Source organism: Cervus elaphus, chromosome 19 (genome assembly GCF_910594005.1).
Source record: "Cervus elaphus chromosome 19, mCerEla1.1, whole genome shotgun sequence".
Lineage (NCBI taxonomy): Eukaryota > Metazoa > Chordata > Mammalia > Artiodactyla > Cervidae > Cervus > Cervus elaphus.
Genome location: NC_057833.1, coordinates 47,709,108 through 47,731,374, shown reverse-complemented (window position 1 = coordinate 47,731,374; position 22,267 = coordinate 47,709,108). Strand labels below are relative to the sequence as shown.

At 39.4% G+C, this 22,267-nt stretch overlaps 1 protein-coding gene across 1 annotated transcript in view; it reads right to left on the bottom strand.

Annotated features, from left to right (window-relative positions):
* UBXN7 (UBX domain protein 7) overlaps positions 1–21,424 on the bottom strand; it is a 58,613-nt gene extending 37,189 nt beyond the window's left edge. Inside the window, exons 1-2 of the mRNA XM_043873896.1 lie at positions 21,271–21,424; positions 2,070–2,217 (exon numbers count right to left, since the gene is read on the bottom strand). Coding sequence (XP_043729831.1) covers positions 2,070–2,217; positions 21,271–21,343 — 221 coding nt within the window. The 5' untranslated portion in view covers positions 21,344–21,424. The remainder of the gene's footprint in view (positions 1–2,069; positions 2,218–21,270) is intronic.
* Positions 21,425–22,267: the final 843 nt, after the last annotated feature.

The window sequence follows — 22,267 nt, the reverse complement described above, 5'->3', positions numbered from 1 at the left end:
AAGAAGAAGCTCTATTAAATCTCTCTCACCAAAGAAGAACAGGCCATTATCTTAAGAAAAAGATATCTTAACAGACAACTTTTACCTGAATAGATCTTTCCATTATTGGTATACTCCACTTTACATTTTATGTGAATGTGTGTGCATGTACAGAATTATCTCAATCTAAGGCTTTCCTGATAGCTCAGCTGGTGAATCTGCCTGCAATGCAGGAGACCCCGGTTTGATTCCTGGGTCAGGAAGATCCCCTGGAGAAGGGATAGCTACCCACTCCAGTATTCTTGGGCGTCCCTGGTGGCTAGGCTGGTAAAGAATCTGCTTGCAAAAAAAAAAAAAAGAATCTGCTTGCAATGCAGGAGACCTGGGTTTGATCCCTGGATTGGAAGATACCCGGAAAAAGAAAACAGCTACCCACTCCAGTATTCTGACCTGGAGAATTCCACGGACTGCACAGTCCATGAGGTCACAAAGAGTTGGACAAAACTGAGCAACTTTCACACAGAAGGCAATTTAATTACTCAAGAAACAAGTCTTAAATCTGATGAAATACACCAATTAAGGTCATGGCTAATTAGCAGTCCTCATACAGAAAGACACATTTTAGGTCATCTATTCCAAGACTGCTGGCTACCTAATGAAATGGAAGAATGGAACAGAAGGTGAACTGTATAGAAAGAAAACCTGTTTAGATAAAGTAGGCTATGGTGTTAGTCACTCAGTTGTGTCTGACTCTTGGCAACCCCATGGACCACACCAGGCTCATCTGTTCAGAGGATTCTCCAGGCAAGAATACTGGAGTGGACTGCTATTCCCTTCTCCAGAGGATCTTTCCCACCCAGGGATCAAACCTGGGTCTCCTGCACTGCAGGCAGATTCTTTACCATTTGAGCCACTGACACTGGCTTAGGAAGTAGATGCCACTATCAAAGGTTAATCAATTAGTAATACAAATAATCTAAGTCAAATTATAATGTAATTCAGTAGGAAAAGACATTCATTAATCAAAGTATTTTTAAGTACAAATAAGAAAACCTGTTTTAAACAGTGAAGACTGATATGTCCCCCCAAGTCAGCTATGAACACCTGTTATAAACTAAATCATATTTTCATATTTATTTCCATTAAAGATTTGAGTTATGTTGGTGGAGATTGGATTACTGAACTTGAAATACACAGCCAATACAGATGGAAAGAACTTTGTAAGATACAGATAAAAACCTTTAAAGTTCACAGGTTGTGGGGAATCTAGAATCTGGAACTAGATTTAAAAAAAAAAAGCAACATGTCCTGGAATGTTTCTGTGGCTTTTTATATCTAATTTAGTAAATATAAAATCTGCACCTTTGGCCTATTCTATTTAAGGGGCTCCCTCTTGTTTAGTATCTCATGTTGTAAACATTAAAGAGTTATAAAGGGCTATCTGTATTAAAATCTTATTTAAGGATCTTTGAAATTTTGACTCAAAAATCAATGTTTTTCATTTGAGGATCATTCACCTCTAATACTTTCCAAAGACCACTGGAATTTTGCCTAATAGATATTCATTTTAAACTCTCATTGGTATCAAATGTAAAGGGCAGAAAACATCAATGTACTTATCATTTGTTACTATTCTTCATATATTACAGTTCTATATGCTGAAGGTGCTTCTAAAGATTAGATACTTATAGTTATCTAAGGTATAAAGAATTAGAATTTTTTTCAAAACTTTTTCATGACAACTCAAAACTTTCCTGGGACAATGTAGGAAAATCTAAAAATGGGAAATCTGACCTTTACTGGGCTCTACTTGCATATCTGCTACTTAATTGCTGCATAGCTTGGGGAAATGGCTATTCTTCAGCTTCCTCTATAAAACGTGGATAATAATACCCACCTATAGGATTCTTCTGAGAATTGACAGTGCTCTAGAGAACTTAAAGCACATAGCATAAAAATTGTCACCTGACACGTTCAGATGCTTTCAACTTTTTATTTGTTCAAAATAGAGAATTAACCTAATTGACAAAAACGTTAACTGCTCAATGTTGGCAGCAGGTAGCTCCTAATAATAAATATTAAATTCATACTCTGTGTGTGGCCTGACAGTGGAGACACTTGCTGAACTGGTACTGGGCTCTTCAGCGATTCCTCCACCATCCAAAAACATAGTGACTGCCATCTCCAGATTATTGTTGCAGGCTTCAAGCATATGTTTCCCTACACTTTCACTTGCACCTGAAATAGTATAAAAACAAGAAAAAAGTTAAACAAAGACATTTTCTTACATTCAATTCACATCAGAAGACAGAATGCCCAAGGAATAGTACTTTTCCCTCTTTAGAATGAATGTTTTTATAATTATTTTTAAATTGAAGAATAATTGCTTTACAGAATTTTGTTGTTTTCTGTCAAACCTCAACATGAATCAGCCATAGGTATACATGTGTCCCTGCCCTCTTGAACCTCCCTCCCATCTCCCTTCCCATCCCACCCCTCTAGGTTGATACAGAGACTCTGTTTGAGTTCCCTGAGACATACAGCAAATTCCCATTGGCTACCTGTTTTACTCTCACCATAAATCTCACCCTCTCCTCCCCTTTCCCATGTCCTTAAGTCTATTCTCTATGTCTGTTTCTCCACTGCTGCCCTGCAAATAAAGTCTTTGGTACCATCTTTCTAGATTTCACATATATGCATTAGTATATGATATTCATCTTTCTCTTTCTGACTTACTTCACTCTGTATAACAGGCTCTAGGTTCATCTACCTCATTAGAACTGACTCAAACAAGTTCCTTTTTATGGCTGAGTAATATTCCATTGTGTGTATGTACAACTGCTGTATCTATTTATCTGTCAATGGACATCTAGGTTGCTCCCATGTTCTAGCTACTATAAACTGTGCTGCAATGAACATTGATGTGTCTTTTTCAATTTTGGTTTCCTCAGCATATATACCTAGGAATGGTATTGCTGGGTCATATGGTGGCTTTATTCCTAGTTTTTTAAGGAATCTCCATATTGTCTTCCATAGTGGCTGTATCAGTTTACACTCCCACCAACAGTGCAAGAGGGTTCCCTTTGCTCCACAGCCTCTCCAGCATGTACTGCTTCTAGACCTTTTGATGATGGTCATTCTGACCGGGAGAATGACCATTATGGGAGAATGACCATTATGGCAGAAAGCGAAGAAGAACTAAAGCCTCTTGATGAAAGTAAAAGAGGGGAGTGAAAAAGTTGGCTTAAAACTCAACATTCAGAAAACTAAGATCATGGCATCCTGTCCGATCACTTCATGGCAAATAGATGGGGAAACAATGGAAACAGTGAGAGACTTTTATTTTCTTGGGCTCCAAAATCACTACAGATGGTGACTGCAGCTATGAAATTAAGACACTTGCTCCTTGGAAGAAAAGCTATGACCAACCTAGACAGCATATTAAAAAGCAGAGACATTATTACTTTGCCAACAAAGGTCCGTCTAGACAAAGCTATGGTTTTTCCAGTAGTCATGTATAGATGTGAGAGTAGGACCATAAAGAAAGCTGAGCACCAAAGAATTGATGCTTTTGAACCATGGTGTTGGAGAAGACTCTAGAGAGTCCCTTGGACTGCAAGGAGATCCAACCAGTCCATCCTAAAGGAGATCAGTCCTGAATACTCACTGGAAGGACTGATGCTGAAGCTAACTCCAATACTTTGGCCCGCTATGCGAAAAACTGACTCATTGGAAAAGACTCTGATGCTGAGAAAGCCTGAAGGCAGGAGGAGAAGGGGACAACAAAGGATGATACGGTAGGATGGCATCACTGACTCAATGGACATTGAGTTTGAGCAAGCTCCAAGAGTTGGTGATGGACAGGGAAGCCTGGCATGCTGTAGTCCATGGGGTCACAAATCAGACACGACTAACCGACTAATTCTGACCGGTGAGAGGTGATATCTCATTGTAGTTTTGATTTGCACTTTTCTAATAATGGGCGATATTGAGCATCTTTTCATGTGTTTGTTATTCTGAAAGTTGTCTTTAAACCTTGCTTATAGTTTCCTTTGTTGTGCAAAATCTTTTAAGTTTAATCAGGTTCCACTTGTTTAATTTCCATTATTCTAGGAGATGAGTCATAGAGGATCTTGCTTTCTTTTTTAAATAATTATTTAATTCTACACTGTTGTCTGATTAGTGTGAAATATATAAAACTAGAAAAGAAAGCAGCAGCATTAAAATAGTAGTCTTCCTTCATAATAAAACAAAAACTAAATAAAGCATTTATTTGCCATTTCTTTAAATAAATCAACTATATATTCAATATTTGTTAATAAACTGAAAAATAAAATGAAACACTATATCCTAGAAAGTTAGAACTACTTCATTAGAAAGAATGCAGTTCAGTTAGCAGTTTCTATTTCTATCAGAAAGGAAGCATTTTCATAATAATGGGAGAGAAGAGAAATGCTACATTTTTTGTCAAAGATATAATTAAATAAAAATCTGCTACAAAATGTCACTCTTCATCATTTAAAACTGGTCCTATCACACAGTTACTCATTTATTTGTAGCAAACATAATCTGTCTGATGCAATGTAAACTGGTAAAGCCCTTTAAGAAATCAATTTTTAAAAAATATTTATTTATTTGGCTGCACTGGGTCTGAGTTGTGTGACATGAAATCTTCGATCTTTGTTGTAGCATGCAGAATCTTTAGTTGAAGTATATGAACTCTTAACTGCAGCATTTGGGATCTAGTTCCCTGACCAGGGATCGAACCTGGGCCCCCTACATTGGGAGCACAGAGTCTTAGCCAGTGGACCACCAGGGAAGTCCTAAGAAATCAATTTTATAAGATGTTATCAGGAAACATAAAAATACCCTTTACAATTTTTGACCCAGTAATTTGGACTTGTAGTCTAAATAAACCTACAGAAGTCTAAATAATCTATATAAATCTAGTCTAAATAAATCTATATAAAATACATGCATAACCATGTCTATATACATGTCCAATATAACTTCAGTTAATACTGAAAAACTGGACAACATAAATGGCTAACAGCAGTAGAATCTAAATTGTAAATCTATTTGGTGGGACATTCTGTGAGCATTAAAAAGCATCTCAGGTCACAAGGAACTATATTCAATATCCTATAATAAACCACAATGGAAAAGAAAAAAAAAAGCATCTCAGACTTTCCATTTGAGATGATTTTCTTTCTACCTGAATTTTGTCCCTTAGAGTCTCCTCCAGCCAAGACTGATGGTGTGTTGGTTTTTTGTTTTTGATCTGATAATGCCTTTTATTTTGCCATTGTTCCTGAAAGACAGTTTCAGTGGATATTCTATTTTAAGGCTGACAGTTATTTTCTCCCAGTACACTGAAGATAGCATTCCGGTGTCTTCTGGCTTCTGCTACTGCTTGTGGGAAGTAAGCTGCCAGACTAAAGAAAAACATTTTTATAGCAATCTGTTGTTTCTCTCTAGTTGCTTTTAAGATCTTCTCTGTCTTTGGTCTTCAGTAGTTTCACTCTGATTTGCTGACTCTATTTATCCTTCTTAGGATTCACTGGACTTCAACCATAGACTTATCTTTTACCAATTCTGACAAATTCTCAGACATTTTCTTTTAAGGGTCTTAGTTGAGGCATGCATCAACCTTCTGTTGCAGTGTCCCCTGCACTGTAAGACGGATTTCTTAACCACTGGACCAGGGAAGTCCCTGCCAATTTGTCTTTCACCTGTTCACGAGCTTTTGTGTTGTGCTATGACCAGCTGCATCTGCCTCTTTGCAACCCCCTGGACTGTAGACCGCCAGGCTCCTCTGTCCATGGGATTTTTCAGGCAAGAATATTGGAGTGGGTTGCAATTTCCTTCTCCAGGGGATCTTCCTGACCCAGGGATCAATCTTGCGTCTCATGCATTGCAGGCAGATTCTTTACCATAGTGCCACTTGGGAAGCCCTCCTGAACTTTTAGTTTTAATTTCTTATAACTAGAAGTTCTGGGTTTTTCTAATCTGCTTGGTCATGTTTCAGAGACCCTTACTTCATACTCTTACTTCAATCTTTTTCATTTATTCTAATATATAATCAAACCTACAGGAATTACAAAGACAAAAGATAAACTATCTGCAGTCTCTAGTGGTCACTGTCTCTTGTTTCTGCTGGCTCTTGCCCACTGTGCCATGGTTTCTTGTGCATTTTGTGATTTTTCTGACTGTGATTTCAAGTGGCTCAGAATTTTAATCTATAGATTTATGAAGATCTGTAGATTTATAAAGCCTGGGTTGAAGGTACACTCCTTCTCAGAGAAAATGATTTAACAGATTTTGTAAAGTACCTGAGGGCACTACCAAACAGGGGCTATTTAAAATACATTCTTGACCTGAAGTTTTATATGATCACAGGGGAAATGTGACCTTGTAAGAACCCTTGCTATAAATTCTCAGTGAAGATTTCTCCTACCACTCCCCAAATGCGAAGGTCCCAGTGTCATGAGGGAGGGGTCTCCTTGCAGATTCTTCTCCTTAGGAAGGCAACAGGCTTGTTTCCTGTGCCCTATGAAGCTATCAAAAGAGAAATTCAAAGCCATCCAGTTTGGGCAAATTCAACCAGGGTGAAAGTTTAAACCTAGCTACTGTCTCATTCCCAATTTCATTTAATATTTAGCTTCTGAATATTCTTTATTTCCTTGCCAGCCCAGTGAGGGATATTCAAAGATTTTTAAAAATAAATATTTAAGTCAAGTCTTTAACTCTCAACTCCTAACTGATCATCATTCCATCTTCCACCCTGCTGCTGAGGTTATGTTCTAAAATACAAGTGCAATTATCACACATAAATACAAACACAAATACACACAAATGGCTTAAAATTCTTTAATGGCTCTCTGATACCTATAGTATAAATTTCAAAGTCCTTATGATCTGGCAAGTCCTTTATGATGAGACCTCAGCCTATCTCTCTGGCTTTGCCTCTCCTCTTCACCATACTACAAATTCAGTATTGCCACACCAAATTACATGTTTGGAAAGTCTTTATTCTCCTTATCTCCCCCTTCATCCAGTTCATGCATGCTCAAGAATCACTGTAAGCATTACTTTTGTCAATTCCCATGCTGAGCATTCTCTATACTACCTCCTCCCCACTCTCACCGCTGTGATACTCTACTACATATGTGGATATACTGCTGCTGCTGCTAAGTCACTTCAGTCGTGTCCGACTCTGTTCGACCCCTTAGACAGCAGCCTACCAGGCTCCGCTGTCCCTGGGATTCTCCAGGCAAGAATACTGGAGTGGGTTGCCATTTCCTTCTCCAATGCATGAAAGTGAAAACTGAAAGTGAAGTCGCTCAGTCATGTCCGACTCTTCACGACCCCATGGACTGCAGCCACCAGGCTCCTCTGCCCATGGGATTGTCCAGGCAAGAGTACTGGAGTGGGGTGCCATTGCTTTCTCCGACGTGGATATACTACTAAGCACTAAATACTGGTTTACTTTCTTTTTCCTCCAGAAGAACAGGAGCTTCTTGAACACAGGGATTCGTTTCTGTCTTGGTATCCCCAGCCCTAGCATTGTTGTTTGCTTCCATGTTACCAACATCCAGTAGGCTCAGAACTATCTCATAGTACTTCAGCTAACCAGTTAGTACACTGGGAAAGAAGTGCCAGACTTCAGTCAAAAAAAGCCTTCTATACCCTTTGAATTTTTTTTTTTTCGTGGCCAAGCCAAATGTTTGCAGGATCTAAGTTCCCCAACCAGGGACTGAACCAGGGCCCTGGCAGTGAAAGCACTGGATGCTAACCACCGGACTGCCAGAGAATCCCTCTATTCTTTGAATTTTAAACCACATATATTTATGTTTTAAACTTCCCTTATAAAAGTGATATGGTTACACTGTGGAAATTACTAATAGCAAGTGGGTATTTAGGAAAAATGAACTTAAAACTTCCACTTAAAGCATCACATACAAATTTTTAAAATGGTGTTATCTCAAAATAAAGTGATAATCATAAGCTACAAAAAATCATCAGATGATAGAGTAGCTAAAGCTCTGTCACAAAGCTGACAAATACACATCTAAGATGCTAGCTTAAAAAAAAAAAAAGAACTTCCCTGGTGGCTCAGACAGTAAAGAATTCACCTGCAATGCAGGAGACCCGGGTTCAATCTCTGAGTTAGGAAGACCCCCTGGAGCAGGGAATGGCTACCCACTCCAGGACTCTTGCCCAGGAAATCCCAAGGACAGAAGGGCCTGAGGGGGCTACAGTCCAAGGAGTCACAGAGTCGGACACAACTGAGCAACTAACACTTTCACTTTCCCTGGTGGTCCAGTGGTTAAGAGTCCACCTGCCAGTGCAGGGAACACAGGTTCAATCCCTGGTCTGGAAGGATCCCACATGCCACAGAGTAACTAAGCCCTCTGTACCATTTCCTCCGGCTGCAGATGTCTTTGTAACCAAGGCAGATCCTTCGGTGGCACTTTATAGTGCCATGTCTTTGCATGATATGGAGAGGGAGAGCAGTCAAATCAGTCCCCCTCATTTTTCCTGACAATATGCCAAATACGCACCTGCTAAGTTGTGACCCCCCTTCCTCACTCTGAAGTAGATATAGGAACAGACACTACTTTTCCACAAGGCTTTATTGCTATCCTTGTCTCTGCTAGTTCTTCTATCTTACAGCCTTTAGATACTCACTCAACTGGCCAGTTCTTACTTTTCTCAAACCAGCTCTCTCCTTAAATTCTCAGTCAGGCTAAACCAAAAGTTCTCAAGTTCTAAACTACATATAAAATAAACAACAGGCCTTACCGTATAGCATAGGAAATTCAATATCTTGTAATAAACATAATGGAAGAGAATATGAAAAAAGAATATGTATAACTGAATCATTTTGCTGTACACTATGTAAAAATTAACTATATTTCAATAAAGTAATTTTTAAATAAGTTCTCAAGTTCTAATATGTACAGATTTACATTCTCACCATTAGAAAACACTTTAAAAAATGAAATCTCAAAACAAAAACAAATTCAACTTTTTGAAGGAAAAGAGGAGTTCAAATATTCTAGTAGACAACTGTAAGTTAGATAATTAAATACAAACTCCACTCCAGTTCCACTCCAATATTCTGGCCTGGAGAATTCCATGGACTGTATATGTCAGTCCATGGGGTCACAAAGAGTTGGACACGACTGAGCAACTTTCACTTTCACTGGGGGCATAAACAGCACAAATTTGATGAAAATTTTCCATATTATTACTCATAAAACCTAAGGCTTTGTTTCAGTGCTCTTCTAGCATTTTTACATTGTGTCCAGGTATACTGGGTTATGTTATTAAATTTCTTAAATGCTAGTCTAAAAGTTCAGTGTCTGTTGTACTCCGCCATTTTAATTTACTCATCTACACAGCAGTTTCTGAAAATTAAAAGGTTCACATAGGTAAACTACTCTGGTTGTTTACTCTAGCAAGAGAGAAATGAACTGTAACCTTTGCCTCATAAAACTAGTTTCTGAATGACATCTACTGATCTTTTTTCTTTTCAGAGAATTAAGTGGCTGAAATTTATACCACTGTGGCTCTTGTCTCTTGAGGTGCTCACCACATTGCACTAAAGCACCACAAAAAGCACAAAGAACATGCTGATGGGGAATTCTCTTCTACTACAACAGCAACCAATCCTGGCTGCTTTCACTCCTTTTGAAATTTTTCATAAGGAAATTCATCTTAAAAATGATCACTGCTGGGAATTCCCTGGCAGTCCAGTGGCTAGGACTCAGCCCTTTCAATACTGGGACAGGGGTTCAATCCCTGGTTAGGGAACTGAGGTCGCACAAGCTTCGAGGCATAGCAAAGCATAAACAAACAAATAAAAATGACCACTGCATTCAAATGGTTGTTGTCATCCTTCTCATCACTCTTCAACTATCTGAATTTCAATATCCCTGTTATGGAAACCATTTAGAGAACCTGTGAGTTCTGAAGTAAAATAGAAGATGCCATGAAAATCAGGAGCTTTAAAACCAATCCTCAGGCAAGTTGGCCCATCAAAATATGGTCTGCCTATTCCAAAAGTCTTTTCCTAAACACCTAAAAATTTTTTCACTTTATGATGCTGCCTAAAACACTACCACCTAAGAGATTAACTTGGGTAAACAAACATCCTTTTTGAAAGTATAAACACTTAACGGAAGAGTTAAGGATGTATCAATTATTTGTGGAAACAGTGACAAATTTTATTTTCTTGGACTCCAAAATCACTGCATTTGATGACTGCAGCCAAGAAACTAAAAGATGCTTACTCCTTGGAAGGAAAGCTATAACAAACCTGGACAGAGTAATAAAAAGCAGAGACATCACTTAGTCGACAAAAGTCCATATAGTCAAAGCTATGGTTTTTCCAATAGTTGTGTACAGATGTGAGAGTTGGACCATAAAGAAGGCTGAGGATCAAAGAATTGATGCTTTTGAATTGTGTTGCTGGAGAAGACTCTTGAGAGTCGCCTAGACTGCAAGGAGATCAAACTAGTCAATCCTAAATGAAATCAGTCCTGAATATTAATTGGAAGGACTGATGCTGAAGCTCCAATACTCTTGCCACCTGATGTGAAGGACTAATTTGTTGGAAAAGCCTCTGATGCTCGGAAAGATTGAGGGCAGAAGCGGGTGACAGAGGTTGAGATGGCTGGATAGCATCATCGATCCAAGGGACATGAGTATGAGCAAACTCCAGGAGATAATGAAGGAACGGAATCCTGACACACTGCAGTCCATGGGGTTGCAAAGAGTCAGACTCAACTTAGGGAGTGAACAACCACCATTATTTTAGAATGCGGATTAACGCAAGCATGATTGAAAAAAAAAAAAAAGTGTGTTAGTTGCTTAGTTGTGTCAAACTCTTTGCGACCCCAAGACTCTAGGCTTCCCTGGTTGCTCAGATGGTTTAAAAAAAAAAAAAGCATCTGCCTGCAACTCTGGAGACCCAGGTTCGATCCCTGGGTTGGAAAGATCCCCTGAAGGAAACAGCAACCCACTCCAGTACTCTTGCCTGGAAAATCCCATGGACAGAGGAGCCTAGTGGGCTGCAGTAGATGCAGTAGATTGTCTCAAGTTATATGATGTGTGCCGAGTGCTTAGTCGCTCAGTCGTGTCTGACTCTCTGTGACCCCACAGACTGTAACCTGCCACGCTCCTCTGGCCATGGGGATTCTTCAGGCAAGAATACCGGAGAGGGCTGCCATGCCCTCCTCCAGGGGATCTTCCCAACCCAGGGATCGAATCCAGGTCTCCCGCACTGCAGGCGAATTCTTTACTATCTGAGTCACCAGTCAAAGCTATACATCAATGAAATAAAATGAAAGATATTGGAAGTATGAAGCATTTATTTATAGCTATGGAGAACCACATTACATCAGAGAGTAAATAGGCAGAGTAAGACATTTCACTGTTTTCTTTCCCTCGTTCATCTGCTGCTATGAACATATGTTTCATTCATGTTAAACATTCATTTTTTTTAAAGCAGTGTAACAGAGGAAGTAAAAACATTACTCTAAAAAAATGAATGCTATGGATAAAGAATAAAACAATACACAAAAGGGATCTGCTCTGAAAAAAATCTGTAACAACTAGACAGTATACCAGTGTGACTGAGAAGCCATTAAGAGCTGATGCAGGGAGTTTCCTGGCAGTCTAGTGGTTAAGACTTGGGGTTTTCACTGCCCTGAGCCCAGGTTCAATCCCTGGTAGGGAAACTAAGATCCCACAAGCCAGTGCGGCCAAAAAAAAAAAAAAAAAAAGCGGATGTAGAGACAGAGGAAACTGTAATAAACATGTAAGTGAGCATTTCATAGATCTATTGAACTACAGATTAAAACAGAATTTATTAAAAGGGATTACACCAGGAATGACTTGAAGACACTAAAACTATAATAAAGGAAATAATAACTGTGACATTTGGGGACAGAAGGTGTCAACACTCAGGGCTCGGAACTGCCGTTTCTTTCTGTAGTCCTCACTTGACCATTTAGTGCTAGAATCTAGGCAGCATATCCTAGAGAGGGCCCTATTGTATATCTGTTGACAATTTGACAGGGTAACTTCCAACACTGGAGCTTGTCAGGATGACCTAAGAGCTTTCCCAAAGAAAGAGTCTCTACCTATTAGATTTTTTCAAAAAGAAGCACATGCTAAATCCTGGCATGACTGAAGAAGGCAGTATTAGAGAGGGACTCAAGAAGCAAAGTACACAATTCACTTTTTAAAATAAAGTCCTATTATCTGAGCCATCTGTGCTTGTATAATCAAGCATTCTAAGTTTTATCACTTGCTGTGTCACAAAGTGTATCCTTTTAGAAACAAAAGATAACTGAAGGATAATTAAAGGTTCTAGTGGCTCTTAACGTCAGGAAGTACCAGAGGCATCTAGGAATGTGAGACACCATTTTTAATGTTTCATGAGCAGGAGCCTGGGGGCACTACTGGCGTTTACTAGAGAAGCCAGGTGTGCCTCAGAAGATTGGAAAATGTCCCTCCTCCCCTAAGGACTGCTCACATCTTCATTTCAGAATTCTGGCCTCTAGAACTTCGAGAGTAACTATTCTAAGCAATGTAGTCTGTATTAATGTGTTATAGCAGCCACAGGATGCTAATACAAATGCTAAATCTTCTGCAATGAATAGAACAGACCTACAGAACAAAACACTGTTCTAGCCAAAATGCCAACAATACTTCCACTTAGCTAAACAATGAACAGAAAGTTAACTGAGAGGGCAGAGGAAAAGTGAGGAGGACTAAATGATATAGAGGAAAGGAACAGCAATAAGACAAATTTAATCAAGTTACAAATTTTACCTATATACTTAAGAGGTAGTAACAATTTTTGATGAGTCAGCAGTAAAAAATTTTAACTTCTTATTACATTCAGAATGAAGAACAAATCTTTTTTAATAGGGGAAGGGGGGAACCTTTAAAAGAAGATTGCAGGGTCTTCCTGGTGGTCCAGTGGTTAAGACTCTGCCCTTCCACTGCAGGGAGCATGGGTTCAATCCCTGGTTGGGAAATTAAGATCCCACATGATCTATATTGTGGCAAAAAAAACAAAAACAACAACAAAGAAGCTTGTAGATTCAAACTATCTATAAAGTTGTTCTGGGCTTAGTTTGAGGTCTCAATATTATAGGTAGCAGCAGGATGGCTTAATCCTGCTGTGTCTTAGTTTGTTCAGGCTGCTGTAACAAAAATATCATAAATCAGGTAGCTTAAACAACATGCATTTATTTCCCACAGTTCTGGAGGCTGGGAAGTCAAAGGTCAGCCTCCAGCAGATTTGGTGTGTAGTGCAGACCCGCTTCCTGGTTGATAAGACAGTTCTGCTCACAGTGTGTACCTGCACGGTGGAAGGGGCCAGACACTCTCTGGGTCTCTATTTTCAGGACACTAGTGGTGATGGTTTAGTTGCTAAGTCATGTCCGACTCTTTGTGATCCCATGGACTGTAGGGCTCCTCTGTCCATGGGATTTTCCAGGCAAGAATGCTGGAGTGGGTTGCCATTTCCTTCTTTGTTAAGGACTAGTCCCATTCATAAGGACCCCACCACCTTCATGAACTAACCACTTTTCAAAGGCCCCACCTCCTAATACCATGACACTGGGCAAGAGGGTAATCAGGATTTCAAAATATGAATTTTGGGAAGGACACAAAAATTCAGCCCATAAAACCCAGTAATCATATCTACAGCAGGAGTCTCACTTCACTGTTTCTCACCACATGTACTCTTTTTACCTATCCATTACCTTTTCCATATGCTTTAGCTTGCTAATGGCACCAAAGGGCATTAACCCAGCTTTGGTACACAATTTATCAGCGGCCATCTCCTTGTTGCTTGCTGCCTCTTAATTCACACTTTCTCTATTAATGACATAATATAGGAAAGAGCACCAAATATATAATGTAGTCTATGTCTATACCACAGCTGGAAGGATCAAGAGACATTCCAAACTTTAGTAGTCCCTTATACCTATTCTCTACACTATTTTCAATGCCCAAATAGTCTCTTCACTATTATCAAGGAACCTAAGTATGGCAGTCATAGAGACTTTTTAAAAGGAAAAAAAAAAAAAAAATTCCCGCTATAGACCTTTTCTTGCCCAAAGGGTTAGACCACAGAAATGACAGGGACACAAAGTGATTACTTTTTGGTTCTACATTTCCCTTAGAAATGATAACAAAGTAAGCGAGACAATCTACCAAGGAAATGAGAGTCTGTGATAGTTGCAAGAAGTAAAATGCAAGTTCAACCTCCTCATCAGTTTCCATCCAGGAGTTTTTAAGCATTGAGGAATAGAAAATATTTTTTTAAAATTTTATATACGATCACTGTGGAGAACAGTATGGAGGTTCCTTAAAAACAGAACTGCTATATGATACAGCAGTTCCACTCGTGGGCATATATCCAGAGAAAACAATAATCTGAAAGGATACATGCACCCCAATGTTCATTGCAGTGCTGTTTATAGGAGCCAAGACACGGAAGCAACCTAAATACCCACTGACAGAGCAGTGGATAAAGAAGATACGTCACACACACACACATACAATGGAATATTACTCAGCAATAAAAAAGAACGAAATAATGCCATTTGCAGTAACAAGGATGGACCTAGAGATTATCATACTAAGTGAAGTAGTTGGGCAGAGAAAGACAAATATCATAAGGTATCATTCAGGTGTAGAATCTAATTTAAAAAAAAAAACAAACAATACAAAGGAACATATTTACAAAATAGAAACAGATACTGAAAACAAACATATGGTTACCAAAGCAGAAATGTGGGCTGGCGGGGAGCAGGGAATAAATCAGGAGCTTGGGATAAACATACACACACTACTATATATAAGACAGATAACCAACAAGGGCCTACTGTATAGCACAGGGAACTCTATACTCAATATTCTGTGATAACCAGTATGAGAAAAGAATCTAAAAAAGAATGAATATAGGGACTTCCCTGGTGGTTAGTAATACACCTTACAATGCAGGGGGACATGGAAACTTTCATAGCAATCTGATTAAGAGTAATTTTATGTTTGTTGTCTCGAATAAAATAAAGTTGGGCTTGAAAGATGTTTGGATGGCAAACTATCATATGAAAAAAGAATTATTATTAGTCACTAAGGAAATGCAAATTAAAACCACAATGCCTACAGAGTGAAGTAAGCCAGAAAGATAAAGAACATTACAGCATACTAACACATATATATGGAATTTAGAAAGGTGATAACAATAACCCTATATGCAAAACAGAAAAAGAGACACAGAAATACAGAACAGACTTTTGAACTTTGTGGGAGAATGTGAGGGTGGGATATTTCAAAAGAACAGCATGTATACTATCTATGGTGAAACAGATCACCAGCCCAGGTGGGATGCATGAGACAAGTGCTCCGGCCTGGTGCACTGGGAAGACCCAGAGGAATCGGGTGGAGAGGGAGGTGGGAGGGGGGATCGGGATTGGGAATACATGTAAATCCATGGCTGATTCATATCAATGTATGACAAAACCCACTGGAAAAAAAAAAATAATAATAATAAAAAAAAAACAAAACCCACAATGCCATACAATAACACATCTATTAAAATAGTTATAGAAAATTAAAAATACCAGAAAGGCAGCTGGAACTCTTATACGCTGCTGACAGGAACGTAAAATGGTTAAGACTCAGGAAAATAGTACGGCAATTCCTTAAAATTACACACCTATCATACAATCCCACTCCTAGTTATTTATCCAAAGGAAATGAAAACTTATATTCATACACTGTACACTAACATTTTTAGCAGCTTTATTTATATAATCTCCCAAACAAGAAACAATTATCCATTCATTTAATCACTGCATAAACAAAGTGCAGTATATCCATACAATGGCATATTATTCACAATAAAAAGGAACCACTCATACCACAATGACATGAATGAGTCTCAAATGCAGTATCCTAAGTAAAAGAAGCCAGACTCAAAAGAAACCTGACCACACATGGTGATCCTATTTATGTCAGGGGTCCCCAATCTCCAGGCCATAAGCATGAGATCAGAAATATAGTGCACAGTAAATGTAACATGCTTGAATCATCCCCAAACCATCTCCTGCTCCCCTGGTCTGTGCAAAAATTGACTTCCACAAAACCAGTCCCTGGTGCTAAAAAAAATGTTGGGGACCACTGATTTATATGACATTCTGGAAAAGAAGACGATAGGCAAAAACATTAGGTTACAGGTAAGAAGAGGGACTGACTACAAAGGGCAGGAGGAAATTCCTGAGCACAGAACTGTTGTGCATCTTGATCGTGGTTTTACGACTGTATGCACTTATAAAAACATCATACACTAAAAACATTAAATTTTACTGCATGCAAATTATACCTTTTTAAAAAAAACATAATTTAGGCTTATACTTTTTATGTGTTCTTTTTATTTCAATTTTTAAGCAATTAAGTTTTGTTGCAGTTTTACAAAAGTATTGGTCAATGGGGAACTCTCTGGCAGTCCAGTGGTTAAGACTCTACACTTTCACTGCTGAGGGCCTGGGTTTGATCCCTGGTCAGAGAACTGAGATCCCACAAGCCACATGTGGCATGGCCAAAAATTTACATTGTTTTATAAAGATTTTTTTTAAAGGAGGGGATTCTTCCTACAAATAAGTTTGAGACACACTGACCTAGACATATAACCTTTAATTGTTTTACTTCTCTGGGCCTTCATTCCTCATTTTAACTCAGAAATGGGTCAGCATGTTTACAAAGATGTCTTCCAACCCTAACCAAGAAAAATCTATAATTTCTAGTTTCCTGAAGTGCCTACGTACTATCTGAGGTATTACTCTACTCCTGATGTTTGAAATACCACCACAGTCTCCTGGTTTTCCTCCTACATCTTTAGTTTCTTCTAGTCTTTGCACTTTCTTTTTTACTGTCTGTTTGATGAGTTTCTTTAGCTTTATAGCCTGTTATAGTCTCACACGACACTCTCCCTGCAAGATGCCATCCACTTTTATAGCTTCAGTTGCCATCAACATGACTAATTAGATGTCACTCTTCTTTCTGGATCCAAATATTCATTTCCTTACTGAACAGCCCCATTTGGAAGTCCCAGAGACAGCAACTTACCTAAATCTGAACTAATCATCTCCCTAAACCTCTTCCACTATTCTATATCTTCACAAATTGTACTATATATGCTTAGATGTAGAAAACAGAATCCTAAACTTCATTCTGACTCCCCTGACTTCTTTCCTTATCTTATTTCAGGACATCAGTATCTTCAATTATTTTAACAGTCTTCTACTGACCTCTATGCCTAACCTCTTTTCCACTATAGCCAAGCACTTTTGAAAAAACTCAAATCTGACTGTGTCACTCCCCTAATTAAAACTTTTCACTAACTTCCCACAACATTTTGAATAAAGCCAAGATTTCTTAACATGAGTTGTAAGGCCCTACCTAATCTGGTACCCTCTTACCTTTCAACCCTATTTACTGCATCTCCCACGAGCTATGCTCGCTTCATCGGGAATTCTCATCAATTCCCTCAACCTATTGTCTCTCCTTTCTTGTCTCTATATGTATATCTGTGCCGCTCTCATCCAGGTCTCTGCACATGTTTATCTCTCCTCCAGATTTTAGCTAAGAAATTATTTCTTCTAGGAAGCCTTTCCTGACCGCCTTATTTTGTGCTACCTTAACTGCTCCTTACCATAATTTCAATATGTATTCAATATTTCAATAGGTTATTACAATACCTATTTATGTGTCTGTATTCCCATTAACTATCAAGCTTTTTTTCAGGACAGCCTCACCACGTTCTTTTTCATGGCAGTATCCCCAAGACGTGAACCATGCCTGGCACATAGTAGGCTATTAATAAACACTGAGTTTACTAGTAAGAGTCTATTCACAACTCAAAAAAATATATTCCCTCCCTAAATTTCTACTCAAACTTCATTAATATTCTTTGAAATAGTTCTTAAAATTCCAAAATTTTATATCTAGAACACTGGCAACCACCTTTCTTCAGAGAACTCAAATACTAACCAAGAAAAATATATTGCACAGAATATGAATGGAAATGGACCACAAATCCAAATAATACGAGTTTCTAATTTCTTTAAGAAATATGGATTCATTCAACAATTTTAAAGAAAGAGTAAAGGAAAGTGGTTCTATAATTTCATAAGGTTGGTTAATGCCTACTATACACCAAGCCTTATGAAGGAATGCTATACTAGCAACCACCTGTACTCTTCTCAGTCTCACTTTCTATTCCCTCACATTTCAGTCTTACTTTCTGATTGTGTATTTATTTTTACCCACTATATAGCATCTATGTATCCTTCATCTCATGATTTATTCCAGTTACATCTATGCATTCTGTGTATGTATGGCTGGATCTCAGCCCAAGTTGGTATTAATGGGATACTGCCATGATTCAAAAAAATTTTCAAAAACTGTTCTTTTGGAATTACCTTCAGATCCAGTGACACATTCATTCCTCAGGTTTTGAGAATTGATATAACTTCTGAAAGTAGTCAGCAGTCATTCAAAGCCATGTATGAGAATATTAAGGGAGATCAAACTGTGCAATACTATAAAATGTGGTAGACTATAAATAAATAAGTGGATGGTTTTCTATGTAGCCTGAAATAATACAAATGGCATCAAAGTAAAGGTACAAAACTGCTCAGTGTGATCACTTTGAAGACCATCATTTCCCTGGCTATTTGCTTATAAAACAGTTTAATAATAGGAAAAATGTTTAGGATGTAATGTTAATCAAGTTTCAGGATTCTAAATTATATATATTTTGATCCACAATGTAAGAATAATTTTAAAGTAATTTAAGACATAAAATAAGTATGTAAGAACTGGAAGATAATATGTGAAATAATATTGCTATTGTGAGAATGGATTTTTTTTTTTTTCAAAATTAGTTCATGTTAGATGTCTTTTTAGTACTTTTTAAAAGTCAGAATCACTATTTCATACTCACATATCCTAGGGAGAAATCTGGTCTATTTAGTGAGAAATAAAACTTAAAATTCTTTCAATTTTCTCTTCTACTTCTAAATGCCACAGAAGAGGTAAGACTCACATTTTTGAAAATGCATTGCTTTTATCAGAATGTTGGGCTTCCAAATAAGTAAAATCTTTCTGAAATAGAGTATAAGTTCTTAAGGTCAGTTTCATTCATCTAGCAATAAATAAATTTCAAATACCTTTTTGTCATGAATATTACAATCTAAAATATATGTGGGCAGATCCCACCAATTTTTTTAAGATATATGAAATGGACTAAAGGGGTCAATTATGTGTTTCTAATAATTAATTACAATCTTGTAAAAAATTATTATTAGAAATCCATAATACATTAAGAACAATCTAAGGTATTATCCTTTTTGCAGAATTCCAGATACCACTGTCTACTGAGGGTCTCCAACTTGATTCAGGAGGAGAAAGGCCTGTGACCAGGAAAGGAGCCATGAAGAATAGCAGACAGAAACAGAATTAAAGCAATTATGTGAGTCACTTCACCTCACCACATTTGGGTTTTGTCTACACCTACCAAAAATGTTGCATTAGAAAAAATAATTTAAGTCTAACACAATCTGAATTCCTGAAGTGGTAGTTAGCAGTTAGCCAAAAAACTGGAATTAAATAGGTGGTATCTTAAACCATCTCTAGAAAATCTAAAGAAACGATAACAATAATCACCTTTATATCTGATTCACTACAAAGATTTTTCTGTATAAACACAATGTATTATATACACAATCATTTTTTAATTTTCCCAATCATGAACTGCTTACACACTGGGAAATGCATTATATCTCTAATATAACACTCCAAACACAATTTTAAAATATTAAGAAAAGTTATCATTCCATTCTTCATCCCAATTTTGTTACAAATTTTAGTTTATCAACTTTGACCTGATGCTTCATGCCCACAAGCCAGACAATGCATCGAACATCTAGTTATCCTTGCAAAGCAAAAAATAAAACTAGCTTTAACCATGGAACGGCAGCTCGCAAACAACCGGCAGTGGTTAAAATATGAAATTTCACTTAACCATCCTGCATATCAAACCCTGGATACACTAAAAATGGCAATGTTCTCTGCATCTAACAAACTACCAGATAAAGTATAGATCTGCTAACATTCTGACCTCCTTCCAAAAGGACAAACTAGAACGGCAAAATTACACTCAGGCACATGGAGTACTCTTCTCTCAAATCACTCCACAGAGAACTTCATCATTTGCTCCGCCCTCTAATAACTCATGCAAAAAAAGTTCAGCACCATCAGAGAGAACAAGACACAGAGAATTCATAGAATGGCTTAGGGCCTTTCCTCCAGGCAGTAAGAGGATCTGCGTGTGCCCTTCGCAGGGGTCCAAACGAAAAGAAAAACCGAGGATTTAGGGGATACTGACATCCAAAAACCGATTTTGTCTCAAAGAAGTTTTTGCCGTCATTCCTATTTTATCAGCAAGAGGCCTGGGCGCCATCGTTTCAGTCTTTATTATTTTATTATGGGGAGGTGGGAAACGCCACCAAGGATTCCTCCAGGTCTTTCCAACTAAGGTTGGGGGGTTCCCCCTCATTCTTCTCTTAAAACCTCAGTCTGGAGGGTACTCCTCAGCACCCCCGGCTTTCTGGCGGCCTATCCCCCGAGATCGGTAAAGGCGCTGCCGAACCCACCAGCCTCGCCGTTAAGGCGGGAGGGCCCGAACACGCCAGGGCCACAGCGATGGCTCCGAGGGGCCCAGAAAGGGGAAGGGCAGGCCAGGGACGGGTGAAGAATGACCTGGCCATGGAAAAAAGGGAAAAAGGGGTGAGGGGATGCGCTGCACCCCAAGGCTGCACACAGAAGAGGAGATGATGATGAAGGAGGGCGGTGGCCCGGGTGCGGCCCCCCACCTCTCCCGCCCCCAGGTCCCCGGGCCGGCGGGGGCGGATGGGCTCGGCCCATTCCGAGTCTAGGCTGAAAGGGGGTGGGGAGATCTCCTCCACACTGCGAGAAGACCGAGAATGAAGGTGTGGGGTGCGCGGGGATTGGGGGGGGGTGTCTCCCGCCTGAACCCGGAGACCCGACGCCGTCGTCGCTTCTTCCTCAGGAGGGAGGACGGGAGCCGTGGGTAAAGCCCGAGGGAAGAATGCATGAAGGTAAAGAGAAGCCCTGGGCACACCGGCCGCCCGCTCCAGACCCCACTCTCCACCTTCCGGTAACCGCGTCTCTTACCGGTGATGGCGGTGAACTGCTGAATTAACCCCTTCAGCGCCGACGACGCCGCGGAGCCCCCGTGGGCAGCCATCTTACCGCCGCCGCCGCCGCCGCCGAACAACAACACAGACACACACGGAACGCCCTCCCCCAACTCGCCTCACGGCTTGCGCAGGCTCATTGACCACCCCAAGCTCCGCCCCCCCGCCCCGCCTCCCCGCGGCGATCAGCGCAGGCGCACTTCCAGACCGGTCCGGGAACGCTCTCGGCTCTCCCGGTTGGCTGCTCTGTTGCTGCCTGCCACCGCATCCTTTGCGACCTCTGGTGCCTTCTTTGAGCTCCAAGACTAATCTCATAGATGCGTTATCGCTTCATAAGTTTCCGAAAGTCTTGGTAAGTAGTAGACGTTTCGCTTTTCAACTTCACAAGCTTTTTTTTTTTGACAGACCCAACTTCGGATGACAGTGTATTTTGTTGTTTTTGCAACTCTGGAGCCCTCTGCTAGGTTTCCTGCAACTGACATCAAAATACATATCCTGAAAAAAAAAAACAAAAACCATATCCTGTATCACTACACTGAAGCGACTTTTGCACCTGCTTCCCAACTTTCAAACTGATTAGTGCGACAGCCCATCCAGCAGAAGTAAAATACCAGGTTCATTAGTGCAAATAAAATTCTGGGCGCAGAGTCTGACACATTGTAGGTTTTGTTTTTTATTCTTTTTTTTTCTTTTTTTTCTTTTTTCTTTTTTTGAAGACACAAAACTTAATTTAATAGAAATTTTGTTTGTAGCTCTTACATTCTCAGCATGAGCTGAGCTAGAACCCACCGCCCCACTCAAAAGTGGCCCAGTCCTGGGGGCAGGGAGAAAGGGGAAGGGATCAGAGCTAAGGCCTTAGGAGCCTCATTCTTCCTCAGTGCTGGGGGGCTGGGAATGTCACCCTCTTCTCCTACCCCACCCTCTGGGATCCAGGAAGGAGAACAGATGGAACTTTGGGCCTGGGGCTTCTCCTC